General features: G+C 36.5%; 1 protein-coding gene across 1 annotated transcript in view; it reads left to right on the top strand.

Annotated features, from left to right (window-relative positions):
* LOC102250197 (UDP-glucuronosyltransferase 2B31) overlaps nt 1–12,481 on the top strand; it is a 46,976-nt gene that overhangs the window by 21,575 nt on the left and 12,920 nt on the right. The window contains exons 2-3 of the mRNA XM_005883176.2: nt 2,620–3,395; nt 5,060–5,208. Coding sequence (XP_005883238.1) covers nt 2,621–3,395; nt 5,060–5,208 — 924 coding nt within the window. The 5' untranslated portion in view covers nt 2,620. The remainder of the gene's footprint in view (nt 1–2,619; nt 3,396–5,059; nt 5,209–12,481) is intronic.

Raw genomic sequence — 12,481 nt, 5'->3', positions numbered from 1 at the left:
CAAGGCACAACGTACCAGGCACTGAACACAAATATATTCACGATATTAATAACCCCAAATAAAGGTGACCACCCGAATTAAGAGAATTAGGGGATAAGGAGAAAAGAAGAGAAAAAGATAAAAGAGAAAAAAGAAAAGAAAAGAAAAATAAGAAAGAAAAAAAAGGAGTGCAAAAATGAAATTGGGGGGAAAAAAGAGGGGGGAAAAAAGAAAAAGAAAAAAAAGAGCGAAAAGAGAGAATGAAGTAGAAGAGGGGAAGAGACTATTTGTATGGGGCAGGGACTCTGAAGTTGGGCCAAGACCCACCCCTGTGCCCACTACAGCCTCGCAGCCCACAGTTCCTTTCAAGGTGCACGAATTCATGCACTGAGCCCCTAGTATGCAAATAAGTTCCTTTAAGAGAAACTTCCTGGATTTTCAGCAGCCTCCATGTCACTCAGCCACAATCCCTGCTGCTTTTTACAGCCTAAAGTTATGAGGACTTCTCTTCCCAGCTCAGGAACCCTGGGTTGGGGGTCTGGTATGGGTCTGGGATCTCTGCAGCTGAGATCCCTACTGTAGAAAAAAAACACCACACCTGGGTGTTGAACTAACCTTTTATGTGCCTCCGCCCCTCCTACCAGTCTCAATGTACTCTCATCTTTACTTCTCTAGCTGTAGGACTTCCATTCAGCCAGCTTTCAGGTGGTTCTGAATCATGGTTGCTCTATATTTTAGTTGTAATTTTGATGAGGTTGTGGGAGGCGGTGAGTACAGGTGCTTACTTATGCCACTATCTTGATACTCTGCTCTGTTTTAAGGTACTTTTCATTTCTTGTGTGATTTGATCTTGATCCATTAGTTGTTTAGTAGCATGTTGTTTAGTCTCCACATACTTGTTTTCATTCCAGTTTTCTTCCTGTAGTTGATGTCTAGTTTTGCACCATTGTGATTGGAAAAGGTGCTTGATATAATCTCTATCTTCTGAAGTGTTTTGAGGCTGTCTTGTGGTCTAATAAGTGATCTATCCTAGAGAATGTTCTAGGTGCACTTGAAAAAAAATGTGTATTATGCAGTTAGGGGATGAAATGTTCCATAAATATCTATTAAGCCAATATCATCTTATGTGACATTTTAAGCCATTCATTACTTTTAATTTTCTGTCTGGATGATCTATCCATTGATGTGAGTGTGGTATTAAAATCCCCTACTATTATTGTATTACTTTGGATTTCTCACTTTATGTCCATTGATAATTGCATTATATATCCAGGTGCTCCTATGTTAGGTGTGCAGATATTTACAAATGTTACATTCTGTTCTTAGATTGATCTCTTTATCATTATGTAATGTCCTTGCCTTTCTTTACATTTTTTTTTGTTTTAAAGTCTACTTTGTCTGATATAAGCATCACTACCTCAGCTTCCTTTTCATTTCTATTGGCATGGAATATCTTTTTCCATCCCTTCATTTTCCCACTATATGTGTCTTTGAAGTGCCTCTTATAAGCAGCTTGTAGATAGGACATAATTTTTAATCTTTACAGCTAACCTATGTCTTTTTTTTTTAATCTTCACATGAGGATATGTTTATTGATTGTAGAGAGAGAGGGAGGAGGTGAGGTAGGGGGAGGGAGAGAGGGAGAAGGAGAAGGAGAAGGAGAGGGAGAGGGAGAGGGAGAGGGAAAGAGAGAGGGAGAGGGAGAGGGAGAGGGAGAGACATCTATGTGTGAGAGAACATAGATCATCTGTTGCCTCCCATATGGGCCCCAGTTAGGGATCACACCTGCAACCTTTTCATGCACAGGACAACACTCTAACCAACTGAGCCACCTGGCTAGGGCCACCTTATGTCTTTCTATTGGAGCATTAAATCCATTTTCATTAAAGTAATTATTGATAAGTATTTACCTATTACCATTTTGTTAATAGTTTTTTGGTGTTCTTATACTTCTCCTCTGTTTCTTTCTTCTTTTCTTGATCTCTTCCCTAGTGGTTTGCTGTTTTTCTTTAGTGTTTGGTGTGTATTCCTTCCTCTTAGTTCTTTATATATCTTTTCTACGGTTTTAGTTTCTGGTCATCATAAGGTTTACGTATATAATTCTATATCTGTAGCAGTCTATTTTAAGATAATATGCATTTAAATTCAAGTATATTGTATAAGAATTAAATTTTCACTCCCTCCTCTATGTTTTATGTTATTGGTGCCATGTTTTAGATATTTTTGTATTGTGTATCCCCTAATTACTTATTGTATTTTGAGTTGAGTTACATACATTTTTTCCTTTTTACCTTTGTAGTAGCTTTTAAAATGTCTAATACGATGTCTTTATTAATATTTGGCTTTACCTGTGGAGTTTTTATTCCTTTCTCATATTTTCTTATTTCTGGTTATGGCCTTTCCTTTTCTACTTAGAGGAGACCCTTTAAGTGGAAATAAAACAGAAGACTTGAAAAAACAAGGTCATTGATAGTGCTTATAATCATAAAACAGATATTAAAGCCACTTGTTTACAAATAAGATCATCTATATTTACTTTTTCCACTTCCATCCAAATGGTCTGAATGTTAATCAAATGTATTTACTTTGGGAGTGTGGATTATATTTTAACTTTCTAATTGATTTCCCTTTGCACGTAAGCATGAGCCATGGTAAAGGGATCAGTGATTTGAAAAGAAGCCTGTGTGCCACCAGGATGCCGATGAAGTGGATTTCAGTTCTGCTGCTGCTACAGCTGAGTGGTCACTTCAGCCCTGGGAGTTGTGGAAAGGTGCTGGTGTGGCCCACAGAATACAGCCATTGGATCAACATGAAGACCATCCTGGATGCACTTGTCCAGAGAGGTCATGAAGTGACTGTTCTGACATCTTCAGCTTCAATTCTTGTTGATCCCAATAAACCATCTGCTATTCAATTTGAGGTTTTTCCTACATCTTTAACAAAAGATGATTTTGAGAATCTTTTCATGGGGCTGATCTCTAAGTGGTCATATATGCCTAAAGATACATTTTGGACTTATTTTTCACTAATGAAAGATATCATTTGGGAATATACTGATTGTGTTCAAACACTATGTAAAGATGTAGTTTTGAACAAGAAACTTATGACAAAGCTACAGGAATCAAGGTTTGATGTCGTTCTTGCAGATGCCATTGGACCCTGTGGTGAGCTGCTGGCTGAGCTACTTAAAATACCTTTTGTGTACAGTCTCCGCTTCTCTCCTGGCTATACAATTGAAAAGTACAGTGGAGGACTTCCATTCCCTCCATCCTACGTACCTGTTGTCTTGTCTGAATTAAGTGATCAAATGACATTCATGGAGCGAGTAAAAAATATGATTTACATGCTTTATTTTGACTTCTGGTTCCAAACATATAATCAGAAGAAGTGGGATCAGTTTTATAGTGATGTACTAGGTAAGTCATGTTTTAATTGATAGCTTGAAACCCAAACTTTGCTAATGCCATAGAAGGAGAGTTTGTACAAATATAAAGTCAGAGGAAATATCTTTTATAAGTAAAATGACTAAATAATAATATATAATGATATTTCAATCTCACAAATATTGTAGAAATGTTTAAATTATTAGGCCATTTTTAACCCTGTGATCCACTGTTAATACAGGAGATTTCAGGAAGTCAAAAACCACAAATTGAAGCACTGAGGAATTCTAGAAGCCATTATACCAATTCTTTGTCTGTTTGTAATATAATTTATTTTTTATTCTTTTTTCTGGGTAAAGTGTTTTATTCTTTGTTTTTTCTTAAATATAATGTCAAAATATTGCCCATCCTACACTTATTGTTAGAGAACTTTTAAGTTCACAGCAATATTGAGTAAGATTTCCCATATAACCTCTGCCCCCACACATGTATAGACTCCCTCATTTTCAACATATCACACCTGAGGGATACATTTGCTACAATCGTTGAACCTAGAGTGGCACATTGCTATGCTCCAAAGACCACAGTTCATGTTGGAGTTCACTCATGGTGTTACATATTCCATGGGTTTTAACAAATTTATAATGACATGTATTATATAGAGTGATTTCACTATCCTAAAAATTCTCTGTGCTGTACTTATTTCCAAAATACCCATTACACTATGATTTTTCAACCTAAAAAATAGGCATTAGAAATTTCACTAAATATCTTGATCAAAGCAGAAAAGTAGATTGAGATGTTACTTTACTTCTAGCACAGCTGTCTATTGAGCTTTGACATCATTGTTTCCACTTGTTCCTCCTCAGGTTCTTTATTTTAAAATTAACCTGTTTTGCCATGTTACCTAAAAAACTCTTTCATGATAGAGAGATATAATAACTCCAACCTGACTCAAGAACCTACAAATCAAAGTTTCTAATAACTACATATTCATTCACTCAGTGCTTACACTGTTTTAAAGGTCAAAAATTGTGTTGAAGTGTGGACAATCAAGTTATTGCTCTGTATTTGTAAAAACTGTATCTTTTCATTACTGACAAATGATCCAAAACTAAAGAGAACACATCTATTTTCCATATCTTATAAAAACTTTCCAGCTGTTATTTGCAAATATTATTATTAAATATATATAAATATACTTCAAAAACCTCACAGTTCTTAGAAAATCTAGTATTCAGGGAATAGCTTGCTAAATTGTAGAAACTAAGCTGAGTATTTATAAGGCAACGTGTTTCCATTGATAAATCGATTAGGGAGCTCAAATAATTGTGTATTTGCATCTGTTACTTTTGTAGTTTTACAAAGAAAACAAATATGTTTAATTCTATAGTGGCTTACATTTAATGGTTTATCATTGTGAATGTACTGATGTCATATCAGAGATAAAAAGTCTCTAGCGCTTTGTCTTATATATTTGAACATAAACATAAAACGTATAAATTTTATATATTTTATCACACATATGAGTATGTATACATATATACCATATACATAAACATTTATATTATCAAACCACAGACACTTTAAAGCATTTTGGCTACCTTATCCCAAGCCCCTTTCAGAAAATGTCCTAGTATAGTACTTACATTAAAATACTCTCATTTCCTCTACCTTCTGTTTGCTTTTCCCTTCAGGAAGACCCACTACATTATATGAGACAATGGAGAAAGCTGAAGTGTGGCTCATTCGAACCTATTGGGATTTTGAATTTCCTCGCCCAGTCTTACCACATTTCGATTTTGTTGGAGGACTCCACTGCAAGCCTGCCAAACCCCTGCCTAAGGTAAACCTATTCCTCTTTGTTTTCTTTTGAGGATATTCACTAGTATTCTACCTTAGGAGGAAGACAATGCCTCAACAATATGAATTGTGTTCCACCAATATTGGCAGCAAAACCCAACATTTACTTGCTGTCACTCCAACATTTAAAAAATTCCCCATTTTAGATCTGGTTTGTCATCCTAGCCCAAAAAGGGATTGCATAGCCTATTAAAGCAGGTGTTTTCTGACATTCACCAATTCTGCACAAAATCTCAGTAAAGATCCCTGGGGGAACATGGTTAGCGACATCACAGCTGACTGACAAAGTGAGCACAAATAAAATGTACACTGCACATATAATAAGAACCAAAAATCCTGCATATTTAATATACCAATTTCATCTGAAAATCACCTATAGTACAAAATTGCAAAATAATTATCAGCATGTAGGATATTCCTTATGAAGGAAGGCAATAATCTAATATGCTTTAAATTGATATAATATCTTTAAGACATAATTACAAAACAACCATCCTTTACTGAATTATTTTATTATCTACTAAGACATCCTGTTTGTCTACCATTTGATTGGCAGCAACATAAAACAGATCTCTTATTCAAGGGTTAACCCAATTTCTATTTAGACTTAAAAATGTTTAGCTACATGCCAATAACTTTCACAAGGTCTAAAGCCTGAGGTAAAATTAGTAGAAGTTCTATTCAATTCAACCCTATTGTTTTTCTAGCTGTATTGAGGTGTTATTGACATATATTTTATGAGATATTTATAGGGTACACTAGAGGCCTGATGCACAAAATTTATGCAAGAGTAGGCCTTGCTTCCCCCAGCTGCCAGCACCGGCTTCTCTCCGGCACCCGGGACCCAGGTTTCCCTCCAGCTGCCGGCAGGCACCTGGGACCCGGGCTTCCCTCGCAGCCCCAGCTTCATCCTGGATGACATCTGGTCTAATTAGCATATTATGCTTTTATTATTATAGTGATTTGATATACATATACATTGTGAAGGTATTCTGCTCATGTAATTAACACATCCATCACCTCACGTATTTATCTTCTTTTGTGTGTGTGAGAACAAGTCCTGCTCTCAGCATATTTCAATTATACAATACTGTGTTATCAATTCTAGTCACCAGGTTATACATTAGATCCTCAGACCTTTCATCTCATAGCTAGAAGTTTACAATCGCATATCAACATCTCCCTATTTCCTCCACCCCCAACCTCTGGCAACCACTTTTCTACTATTTTTCTATATTTGCCTCTTTTTTTTAGACTCCCTATATAAGTAATAGTATGCACTATTTGTCTTTCTCTGTCTGGCTTATTTAGCTTAGCATACTGCCCTCATGGTCCATTTATAATGTAACCAACAAACAATTTCCTTCTTTTTCATAGCTGAATAATATTCCTGTGTGTGTGTGTGTGTGTGTGTGTGTGTGTGTGTGTGTGTGTGTATCTTACTCATCTTTTGAGGGACACCAAGGTTGTTTCCATATATTGTCATTGTGAATAATGTGCAACAAACACAGAAGTACAGATATCTTTTCAATATCCTGTTTTAATTTCCTTTGGATATAGTATACCAGAACTGGGATTGCTGGATCATGTGATAGTTCTATTTTTAATTTTTTTGAGGAAACTCCACACTTTCTTCCATAATGGTTGTAACAATTTAAATTCCTACCAAAACTGTACATGTCTCCTTTTCCCCACATCCTTGCCAAATTTGTTATCTCTTGTCTTTTTGATGATAGGCATTCCACCGGATGTTAGGTGGTATCGCACTGTGGTTTCGATTTGCTTTTCCCTGATGATTAGTGATGCTGAACCCCTTTCCATGGACCTGTAGTCCTTTTGTATGTCTTTGGAAAATGTCTCTTCAGAGCTCTTCCCATTTTTTTAAAATATTTTATTGATTTTTACAGAGAGGAAGGGAGAGGGATAGAGAGTTAGAAACATCGATGAGAGAGAAACATCAATCAGCTACCTCTTGCACACCCCCTTCTGGGGATGTGCCCACAACCAAGGTACATGCCCTTGACTGGAATCGAACCTGGGACCCTTCAGTCCGCAGGCCAACACTCTATCCACTGAGCCTAACCGGTCAGGGCACTATTCCCATTTTTTATCTGAGATGTGTGAGTTCTCTACATATTTTGGATATTAACCCCTTATCAGATATATGATTTCCAAATATTTTATCCCATTCTGTACGCTGCATTTTAATTTTGTTGATGCTTTTCTTTATTGTGCAGAAGCTTTTAGTTTGAGGTACTCCCACCTGTTATTTTCAATTCTGCTTTTGGTGTGTACCCCCAAAAAATCATGGTCAAAACAAATATCAAGGATGTTTTCCTTTTTGGTAGCTTATTGTGAGTGTATAAATATACAATTGAGTTTTGAACATTGATTTTGAATCCTGGGACTTTACTTAATTTTTTTATTAATTCTAAAAGCTTTTAATGGAGTCTTTAGTGTTTTCTATATATATACTATCATGACATCCGTAAATAGGGTCCATTTTACTTCTTCCTTTCCAATTTGGATAACGTTTATTTCGTTTTGTTGTCTAACTGCTCTGACTAGAGCTCCAGGTAATATTTTGAATAAAAGTATCAAGAGTGGGCATCCTTGTCTTTTTGACTGTTCTTAGTGGAAAAGCTTTCTGTTTTTCATCATAGAGTATTTTAGCTTTGGGCTTGTCATAGATTGCCTTTACTTGGTTGTCGTCTTTCCCTGTATATACATGCTGTTGAAAGTTTCCATAATGATTGGATGTTGAATTTTTGTCAAATGCTATTTATCTCTCTTCAGGTCTGTTCATATTTGCTGTTCATTTAGGTGATCCTATGTTAGGTGTATAAGTATTTACAAATGCAATATCATCTTGTTGGATTGACCTTTTAATCATTATATTTCACTTTGTCTGTTGTGACCATTAGCTTAAAGAGTATTTTACTGGTATAAGTATAGCTACCCCTGCTTTTGTTATTACCATTTTCATGAAATACCTTCGCCATCCCTTCACTTTCAATCTATGTGTGTCCTTAAATCGGAAGTGAGTCTCTTCTAGGTAGCATACATTTGGGTCATATTTTCTTTAATTGTTGTAGACTCAATCACCTATGTATTTGGATTGTAGAATCTAGCCATTTACATTTAAAGTAAAATAAATAGATAAGTATGGACTTACTTTCATTATTTTTAACCTTTTTCTTGCTGTTTTGTACTTTTTTGTTCCTTTCTTCTCTTACTCTTATCCTTTGTGATTTGATAATTTTTACGGTGGTACGCTTAAATTCTTACTCTTTTTCTTTCTGTGTATCTACTATAGGTTATTACTTTGTAGTTGCCATAAGACTTACATAAAACTTCTTGTATTTATGAAAGTCTATTTTAAGCTAATAACAACTTAACTCTAAAGGCATGATAAAACTCTATATTTCTAATCTCTTCCACATATATTTTGGGTTTTTGTCACACTTTATATCCTTTCACCATTGTATTCATTAAAAATTTATTTTTAATACTTTTTTAAACCTAATAGTAGAGTTATAAATAATTTATCCACCACCATTATATTAGAGTATTCCTAATTTAACTATGTATTTACCATTACCAGTAGAGTTGTATTTTCCTATGTTTTCCTGTTACTTATTAGCACCCTTTCATCTCAACTTGAAGAATTCTTTTAACACTTCCTTTGAGGCTGGTCATAGTGGTCCTTTAGCTTTTGCTTGTCTGGAAGTTTTTTCTCTCTCATTGAATTCTGAAGGACAAGTTTATTGGGTAGAATATTATTTGTTGGCAATCTTTTCTTTCAGTACTATGAATATATCATGTCATTCATTCCCTTGCCCTCCAATGTTTCTGCTAAAAAAAATCTGCTGATAGGCTTAGGTTGTTCCCTTGTTTATGACCAGTTGTTTTTCTTTTGCTGCTTTTAAGATACTCTCCCTGTCTTTAACTTTTGACAATTATAGTGTGCGTTGGTGTAGCTTTCTTTGTATGCCTCTTATTTGGAACTCTCTGGGTTGTCTAGAAATGAATATCTGTTTCTTTCCTCAGGTTAGGTTTTCAGCCATCATTTCCTTAAATAACTCTTCTACCCCCTTTCTTTTCTCCTTCTAGGAACTCTATAATGCATATAGTGTTGCAACTGATAATAGTCCATATGTCCCTTAAGTTACCTTCACTCTCTAACATTCTTTTTTTTTCTTTTTTTTTCATCTGATTGGATGAATTCCACTGTCCTTTCTTTAAGTTTTATGATCTCCCCAGCCTTTTTCTCTGCATGTTGAAGTTTACATAAACTTATGCCTGTGACCTTGTGGAACCAATCCATAGCTCGACCAGGTGGCCAACATCTATCTTTCTTTTCCCTCCCTGCCTCCCTCCCTCCTTCCCTCCCCTCCCTCAATCCCTTCCTTCCTTCCTTTTTTTTTTAATTTGACCAACATTTCCTAAGTGCCCTGTATGTCCAGATACTGGGCATTCAATGGTTAATAAGATGTGATTCCTGCCCTCAAGTTGGCATGTTGATGGAGGGGATTATCCTCTAGGCCAGCGCTTTATACAGCGGTTCTCAACCTGTGGGTCTCGGCCCCTTTGGCGGTCGAACGACCCTTTCACAGGGGTCGCCTAAGACCATCCTGCATATCAGATATTTACATTATGATTCATAACAGTAGCAACATTACAGTTATGAAGTAGCAACGAAAATAATTTTATGGTTGGGTCACAACATGAGGAACTGTATTTAAAGGGCCAGAAGGTTGAGAACCACTGTCTAAGGCAGTGATGGCGAACCTATGACACGCTTGTCAGAGGTGACACGCGAACTCATTTTTTTTGGTTGATTTTTCTTTGTTAAATGGCATTTAAATATATAAAATAAATATCAAAAATATAAGTCTTTGTTTTACTATGGTTGCAAATATCAAAAAATTTCTATATGTGACACGGCACCAGAGTTAAGTTAGGGTTTTTCAAATACTGACACGCCGAGCTCAAAAGGTTCGCCATCACTGATCCTAGATCAAGCATTTCAAACTCTTGGCCAGCAGGCCGAATCCCTAAAGGAGGCATGCAGCCTGCCAGCTGCAAGTTTGACATGCTTGACCTACATGTATGCTGATTAGAAGCTGGACCCTCAGGCAGCAACCAGGATAGGATGTAGTTAGGGTCCTTCCAGGGAGAAATGGGGAGATGTTTTGCCTGCTCCTTCTGTACTGCTGTAGCCTCTGAAGGGGCTCCTGCACCATTAATAAATTAGGTTGCTATGGTCTGTGGGACTCATGAATACAAGTCTCATTGGCTATCAAAGCCAGTAGATCTAGATATACATTGGGTGGCAGAGGCAAAAGTGGGCTGCCAGATGTCTATACAAGCTCCTTGCATGGAGATGTTTGTAATTAGGGGTGAACTCAAGTGAGAGGCCTCATGAGGTGCCTGCTGGCCTCTCCTGACTCCAGGGAGATGTGATAAGTACGCGTGATGTATTTTCATGTTTGCACAATATGTAGGTGTCACTCTGCTAGTTCCTAGAATTCTCTCAGAGGAAACTGCTCTCTGTGTAGTTGCAGAGACTTTAAATGTTGCTACAGGTCAAAGGAACCCCACACCTTAGCTAGATGCACCATGTGAATGATAGGAATGTTCAGTGACCTTCATATTGAAACTAAACAGCATCATAGTAAAGTTATAATTTTATCTAAATATTTAAATATTGTATAGTCTGCATGGACAAAGTCTGAAAAGTTATATCCTATTTTCTTTTACCTGTAAAAGCAATAAAACCCTAAAACCCTTTATGACAATGCCTTTTTTTGGAAAGTACTGTACAGTTTGATTTTGGAAAGTTTTAGTTATTATTTTTAAAGAATGAAAAAAACAAATAATAAATTTAAAACACAAGGGACAAAAAAAGGTATGAGTATGCAGTTTTAACAAAATATCCAGGAAACATTTGATCATCTACATTTCATTTTTTTTGAGAAGAGTACACTGAACAATGAGGAATTATGCCAGTATCGAAAGTAATGACATTATAAATATTGGCAAGGATTAGGGTGTAGGGCGTGGCTATAGGGTTAAGCCTCGGACTGACCTGTTGGCAAAGCCACAAACAGGTCCCAGCTTAGAGGGCACAGTCCTCTTAGGGTAATTAGGCTTGACCTTATGACCTCCCTAGATCTTATCTGGGAAGCTAATGGGCTGAGGAAGATGTAGCAAGTGCTGCCAAAACAAGTAAAACTCACAAGTACACTGTAACTATGGTGACCACTACCTTGTTTACCTCTGGCTATAAAATTAAGGCTCAGCTTGCCATTCTGATCTCTGTGGCCTCAGCCAGGCACAGGAAGATCCACCTAGACCCAGCTTATTCTCTTTGTCATTTCTTTATCCTTCGCTGTCCTCCCTCAGGCTTGCAGAACCCTTGGCTGAGCTGGCCCAGCACATTAGGGATCACATGTCAAAATTATTTTCAAACAAAAACTGACTTCAATAGAGACTTAAATAGGTGAAAATGAGCTATTCAAGAGGGTGTCAGCCCTGTTGTACCTTCTCACTGTAATTAATGTGCTCAGTGGAGAACTTGGTAAGGTGATAATGGAGTCCCTCACAGCAAATCACACATAGCACTTTCTAATGAGACATTAATTTTACAATATGATTTCAGGTGTCATATGTAAATAAGGCCATAAATAGAAATTCTCACTTTGTTCATACATTATTTTCCTGACTTTGGTTAGCATCTTTATGACCATTATTTTGAACTCTTTATTAGGTAAGTCACTTATCTCCATTTCATTAAGGTATGTTACTGAAGTTTTTTCTAGTTCTTGGGTTTGGAACATAAGATATCTCTGTTTCTTCATTTTCCTTGACTCTGTGGGTTGATTCCTGCACATTAGATGAAACAAGCACCTCTCCCAGTCTTGACAGAATGATCTCACATGGGAGATGAACCTTATCCATCAGCCCAGCCAGACTCTTGGTTGTGTCTCAAAATCTTTGTGACTGTCCAATCTACCTTCTTTGTTCTTATGTAATGGAAAGTGTGCCAAGACCTGTCAGTGTCCCAAAGAAAAAAACTGCAGTCATCCAGAAAACCTGCTTTAAATGAAACAGAAGTGATTGTGTAGAACTATAATGATAAAGAATAAAAAGTGAATACAGAACTGCTATGTGGCTTCCTTCCAAGAATCCATATTAGTAATTAAAAACATTATAAATAGTCATATAAAATTGTCTAACTACTGTGTGCTGGC

Source organism: Myotis brandtii, unplaced genomic scaffold (genome assembly GCF_000412655.1).
Source record: "Myotis brandtii unplaced genomic scaffold, ASM41265v1 scaffold776, whole genome shotgun sequence".
NCBI lineage: Eukaryota > Metazoa > Chordata > Mammalia > Chiroptera > Vespertilionidae > Myotis > Myotis brandtii.
The sequence above is the reverse complement of the archived record's forward strand: the minus strand, read 5'-3'. Positions and strand labels throughout refer to the sequence as shown.